Source organism: Aythya ferina, assembly GCF_964211825.1.
Source record: "Aythya ferina genome assembly, chromosome: 9".
Taxonomy (NCBI): domain Eukaryota; kingdom Metazoa; phylum Chordata; class Aves; order Anseriformes; family Anatidae; genus Aythya; species Aythya ferina.
The window spans coordinates 9,346,274-9,353,009 of NC_140305.1; the positions used below are offsets into that span (position 1 = coordinate 9,346,274).

A 6,736-nucleotide genomic window follows, 5' to 3' on the forward strand; every position below is an offset into this window, starting at 1 on the left:
TTTCCAAACAATGACCTATATTAATGATTTGAACCAATGCCATAACTTAATGCTGAACCCTGTCCCTTGAAAGGGGAAACAGCATCTTCATGAAATGGCACAGGTTAGTGCTTTGGTTTTTACACAGTAACTGTCACTGTCTTAAAAAGTAACTGTCTTAAAAAGAAGAGGTGGTTTTAGGGCTAGATCCTTACTAAGGTTCTCCCCTAGTTAGAACTTAAACTCGTTGCCACCTGCACTGTAAGCCCCCTCAGGCAGGAAATGTTAGTAGCAGTAGGAAGAGATTTTGTTACTGCAAGTCAAAGACAAAACCTGTTGTACCTAGATGTACCTCTTCCTTCCTGTGTTTTGAGTTGTAAGCTTAACTGTAATAGGACATTGTGCCCTGAAGGGGAGGCGTGAATGGCCTTGTCCTCCAGTATTTCTTTTACCTGTGTGTGCTGATGTTGTTATATTTTATCAGAAGCTGTGGATTTTGCAGAGGATTCCAAATAGTTACGGCATAAAAGAACTTCGAGCAGCAGAGGTGATATCCCACTTGTGGTGATGCCATTAGTTGCCTCTTACATTGAGCATGGAAGTTTTGAAGACTGTCCCAGTGCTTGCTGGAGTGGTTTATTTTCTTACAATATTGTCAGAAGAACTACTAATCAACGAACTACATCATTCCTCTTGTAATGTAGATTTAATTGTAGTGCAGGTAGAAATTTACCAATTCTAAATTAAATCATGTTATGTCTTACCCAACAAGATTTTCTGAATTCTGCTTGTGATTTTAATTATATAGATACTTGAAGCTTCATACAGAGTTCAGAAAATGCTTGATAAACTGACAAGCCAATCTGTCCTTTTTGGTGTCTCTTTAAAGTAACATAATCCTCCCTACCCCAGCATCTGAAACGTCTGCTGAACAGACCTTTTGGCAGCTAAGACTTTGCATTACTTGTGCTGTTAGTCCTGCAGTGAGTTCTTTGCCAAAAGAGCTTATTTTTGAATCGAGGCCCAAGAATGTCAATCCATGATGTGAAGTTAGTGTACTTGACTATACATAGCATCAGCCTGTTTACAAGAAGGCAGGATCAAAAATAGAAATGTAGGAAGGCACAGGCCAAGCTATTGCTACCTACTCTCTCCTGCCATATGTCCCGCACCCCTTGTCTATACGGTTCCTTTAGACAGTGGCTGAGCACCAAAAATGACTGGAGATAATTATGCAGCCCGGCTAGGTGTATATTCTTGGCACTTGTGCAACTTATTACTGTGGCTTGAAGTACTGAGCGTGATTTGAAAAGTGTATATTTAAGTCACTAAACTATAAATTCATTCCTTAGGCAGATGTTCAAAAGGTTATCTATGGCTTTGTATAAATTCTGAATTTGGACAGAGTTAAGGGTAAAACTTTACCTTGTAACCCATAATCTTTGTTCTGACACAGTTGTATAAGACCCCGCAGTCATTTTGCTTATATATTTGCTGGACAGACACAAGGTGCTGGCTTTCGTACTCAGCTGTGACCGCACTGTTTAGCAATATGCTTGCTTCCTGACATGATGTTGGCTTGTGCCAATTAATACAAGCATTGCATAATCATGGCTCAGGGTGGTGCAAGACTGGGGCTGTTCGAAACAGGCAAGGCTGTGCTTGAAGGAAGAAAGCTGAGGTGTATGGATCTAACGTTGCCACTTGCCCTCAGAGTCAAAGAAGGAGCCACCACCATGAGGAGGCAGTACCAGCGTGCAGTGGGGCACCAGTGATGCAGAGCAGCAAAAGAATAAAGTAATTGAAAATCCAGAAAATGACAAAATAATTCTTGCATGTCCTCATGGATCTGAAATCAGTAAAGTTAGAGGCATAGCAGGTGTGCAAAATCATACGAGAAATGTGTATCTTGAATTTCTTGGGATTGTGATCAGTTTAATTAAAATGAAAAGCACAAGGTGAATGCTCAGGGAACATGCTTTTGTGAAGAACAGGATGAGAGGAAGCTCGTGAAAACTTTTAAAAAGCAGGCATTATAGAAACATCGTTGTGTCTGAGGGATTCTATTTAATGAAGAAATTAAATATACTGATTGAAGTGTGATTGAAGTGTGCTTTTTTTTTTTTTTCCTAGCAAAAACCTCCATAAAGTTTTAAATTTAATGTTGCTACAAAATTCTCCCTAATAGTAGAATTTCAAAAAGGAATTGAAAAACAAAATGTCATTACACGGATTGCTTGCAGTTGTGCAAAATTTAACTACATTTCTGCTAATTTTGGGGTAGAAGGAATATAGTGGGTTTTTTTGTTTGTTTGTTTTTGTTTTTTGATTTTTGTTTTTTTTTTTAACAAATTATATTCAAATCCAAAGTGCATAAAAGTAGACTGTGTTCCTGAATCTGAAAGCACCGGGTAATCGCTTTGTGCATCTCTGAGAGGATTATCTCACACAGAAGCCTTTATTTTTTAAATGCAGGCACCATTACAATGAATCGCTCAGACTGCTGCAGTACAAGAAGGAATTCATAAAGAACAAACAGCCCTTAGAAGGATCTACAGAGAATTCCCTTTCTTCCCACTACACAGGTTGGTTCGTAACTCTCAGCGTGACTTTGTTCGTTAAAACAATAAAAACAGCATTAAAAACCATACAACTTCACCAGATTGAACAAATTGATGAAGTTGAACACAGTAGCTGCTAAGTTTTGCAGGTTGGAGCTACCTGCCAAAAACAAGCCATGCCAAATGCCAGCGTGACTACTGGTGCAGTTACTTTGTAGTAATTTCCACGCAATAAGGAGATTTCCACAACTCTTCTACAATAAGGAGACTTATTCCGGGATTGTATTAATTTTTGGTTTTATAAGCATTGGTTTAGCTGTGTCAGAGATGTATGCTGTGGCCTTGCTGGTTCTGCTAAGTATAAAGTATATTATGAAAGAATATCAATAAATATGGAGATTATCTATAATTGTAATTCTTTTGTTATACAATGAACAAAGTATATGGATGGCAAATCCATATACTAAAACAATGCTAAGGCATTGTTCTGTTGGTTTGTTTCACTGCATTTCTGGATAGAAAAGTCTCTACTGGCATTAGAAGTATGACAGATTCTGGAAACACTGTCAGCTTTTGGTTTCCTATTTTATCATATTCTCTAGCTCTGTGTTTTGCTAGGGTACTGGTGGATTTCTGATACTTTACATTTTTCCTATGGTGTTGCAGCACTGCTTGGACATGAATGATCCAGTAAGTTATTCATGGCTACACAAAGACTTCCAAAGTATGGGCTGTTCTATCATTAGAAATGGTAGAGGAATAAGCTAAAGGAATAAAATTATCTGGTATTTGGACTGCAGTTGAATCTTGTCTGATGGGGTTTATCATTGTTGACAAGTGAGAAGTCACGTTTTTCTCATTACCACATTGAGGAAAATGAGTGGAAAAGCAGGTGAGACTATTTCAGCTTTCCTTGATGTAAAATTTCTCCTTTGGGTATTATTTTCTTTAGCTTTTTCAAGCTTTATGGCATTTTCTTTAAAAAAAAAAAAAAAAAAAAAAAAAAAAAAGACAAGAAGGCAAATTTTTGATCTAGTCTTTCTTTCCTGTTAAAGTTTCTTAGTATAGAATCAATCAGTCACCAGCACAGGTTTCCCCTAAAATCAAAAACAAACTACAGCAAAAAGTGGGTGAAAAGAAGGACTGGCAAGAAACAGAACTCCTTGTCTAGGACATGGTGGCCGGATTTTTACTATTCATATTCTATTGGACAGCTAATCCCAAAGAACTTCCTGTTGGTGTGGACAGGAAGAAGTCTAGCAACCTGTTGCTACTTACTTTTTCAGCCTTGAGCACTTTGTCAGACAGGGCAAAAATATGCACATGGCCCACCAGGAAGGAACTGAACAGCTTTTCCCCTTCATTTGTTCGCTAGTATGCAATGGAATGGAGCACAGGGAAAAGATCAAGTGCCACTGAGAACGCCAGATCAGAATATAGTTCCTTCCCTCTCTGAAAAATTTGTGTTGGTCAGTACAAACTCTCTAACAGGAGGCAACTGACACTTAGTTTTCCCTCCCAACACATCAGCCTTTCAACAAAACCAATGAGAAACCGATTAAAACTATTGAGTCAGGATTTTCTGTGAAGTTTAAAGGAAGGCTCTTCCATATAATGGAAACTTTCACAAAGTTCGAGTTGGATTTAATGGTACAAAATTCCATACTATTTTTCTATTAGATGTATGTCTACTAAACTGTAAGATTCCTTTGTTGCTGACTGTCATAAAGTTGTTTCAAATACGAAAATCAGGTCATTGTAGTATGCATTGCAAATAAAAAGGTTCATTAAGGAAAGGTATTGACAAATGATTGCGGTTTTATTAAACTTAGAATAACTTATTTGTGCTATCCATTTAGGATGTAAAAGAAAAGACTAGTGGGTCCTTTTATTTGTTTTTTAGTGTGCAAACTGTAAGCATCAGAAACAGCTAAAACAAGCTTATTCTCAGAGACTCGTTATTTTTCTGTACTTGGTAGCTTGTAATGCTTACAATACCTTGGAAAAGTCTCAGGATAGCTCATACTTCTTTGCCTGTGTTCTGAAAATTTTGTCATTATGGTAGCATAAATTGTAGGTAGTCTTATTGAAAAAGTTAGATGAAAATCTGGAGCTGCCCTAACACCTGAGTTCAACATTTTTATTCAAAAGTAGCATCCCGATCAGTGTAAAATAGAGCAAGTCAGATAAAACTAGTGTATTACAGATGGCTTTGAAAGGACTTCCAGAATCATTAACATCTAATGTTTCTTAAAAGCTCCTCTCAGTCCCTCATATACTGTTCTGCTAGGATTTACTGTCCCTTCGTTATTCACCAAGTATAGCTTCACATGCACTGTTTCTTTTCCTGCTTACAAGTGATAGTTGATTGTCTTCATTTCGCTTTGAATTGAATTCCCTGCACTTCAAGTCTCTTAGTTGCCTTACGCAAACAGCTTTGCTGTCACCTTTAAAATGTGTTTTTTTCCTGGAGTAATCCAACAACAGCCATCCTTCAGTAGGCCTTGCTAATTCTTAAATCCAGTTACTTCCTTTGTATTACTTCTCCTTAGCTTACCCTCTCCTTTCTCTCTGCACAACACTGCAAAAAACTAGAATTTGTTTGCCCGATTATTGATTGAGCTATGCTGATCAGAAACAAGCAACAATTTCCCTGCTTCAGACATGCCATAGCCTGAAATAAGGGTTATTGCACTTATCAGAAAATGGAGCACTGTAACGTTTGGATTATTTTAATTGTTTGGATGTTATACCATTACAGTTAGTGGAAGCTGCAGATCACTACTTAGCAAAGTGTCCTTGAAGGGCCGAAGACACATGCTTCTTATTGGCACAGATCTGGGGATGTGTGGAGATGGATTTTTTTAATGAATCTCTCATTTATTTTTCTCTTTACAGTTCTACCAGAATTAAAGCTGCTTTGTGGGGCTGATTTTCTACAGACATTTCAGACACCCAATCTGTGGAAGAAAGAGCATGTCAAAGAAATCGTGGAGAAGTTTGGGTTGGTCTGTATAAGCCGTGCTGGCTCTGATGCTGCTCAGTATATCAGTGAATCAGAACTTTTAACTAAATTTCAGCACAATATCTTTCTGGTGAAAGAATGGATTCAGAATGAAATAAGTGCAACACAGATACGTTATGCCTTGTGCAGAGGATTAAGTGTAAAATACCTTGTCCCAGATTCTGTCATATCCTACATTGCACGCCATAATATCTACACAGAAGAAAGTGAGCGGAAGAATGAAGGTGACTTGCTTCAGCCTCTTCGGTTGCATAACACAACAGTAAGCCCACTAAATGACTGATGCCGGTAGTGTGTGGAGAGGACAGACATTGCATTTTTTTTTCCATGTGAAATTTTGGAAAGATGTTTCCCCTAATAAGGGGAAAATACATCAGCCCAAAATTTCTTGAATTCATGTGGTGTTTTAAATTGATGTTTTCATTTGTGGCAGTGCTTTATCCAATCAGCACACTCAGTTGAATACATTAAAAATAGAAGAAATAAAATCTTAGCAATAAATAATAATCTCCAATAATACTTAAAGGTCAAATATCGTACTTTTCTGAACTGTAATTCTTTAATCCTACAGGCAGTTTAGAATGAAGATGCCTTACATTTCTGACACAGCAAAACTAAATGAGCCATAACTTTTTCTTACTTATATATATATCTTTTTACATATAAAAATGTGTATATATAGTAAAATGTTTGTGTATATATATAAAAAAAACCACTCCTAAGCTTATGACTTTCTGGACCCCTGAATAATTTTTGCTTCTGATGGGTACAAGTGGTGTTTTGGCAGTTAGGACAAGAGATAGAGTAGAGCCTTTTTTAATGCAAGTGCTTAAAAATGCATGCACAATTCATGTCAGTTGTAAATCTCCTGATTTACAAATGAAAGACAGTCCTTATCATCAAATGTAAAGTGTTTCTTTGCCTCTGTGATCCAGAATAAGTAATTCCAAGAGTAAGTAATTGCCCAAGCTGTGGAATAGATAACATATCCAAAAGAACTGGGTCATTAGCAGCTTTTTTGCTGTTGAAAAAGTGAGTTAATGTTGTCAGTCATATCATAAAGCGAATCAAAATGTAGTTGATATTCTCCATGGGTGAATTTATTTTCTTAATTAATCTTGTATTTTCTTGTTCCTTTGTCATGGTAGCAATGTAAAAGGAAAAAAATGTA

At 37.0% G+C, this 6,736-nt stretch overlaps 1 protein-coding gene across 3 annotated transcripts in view; it reads left to right on the plus strand.

Annotated features, from left to right (window-relative positions):
- The window catches only part of NMNAT3 (nicotinamide nucleotide adenylyltransferase 3), a 31,624-nt gene that overhangs the window by 22,280 nt on the left and 2,608 nt on the right, over window positions 1–6,736 (plus strand). For 2 of the 3 annotated variants that reach the window (XM_084530043.1, XM_084530044.1), the window contains exons 5-6: window positions 2,455–2,564; window positions 5,439–5,827. In XM_084530043.1, the coding sequence (XP_084386169.1) occupies window positions 2,455–2,564; window positions 5,439–5,827 (499 nt within the window). Of the gene's footprint in view, window positions 1–2,454; window positions 2,565–5,438; window positions 6,708–6,736 lie in introns of those variants that run through there. The other variant, XM_084530045.1, reaches the window with a different exon arrangement.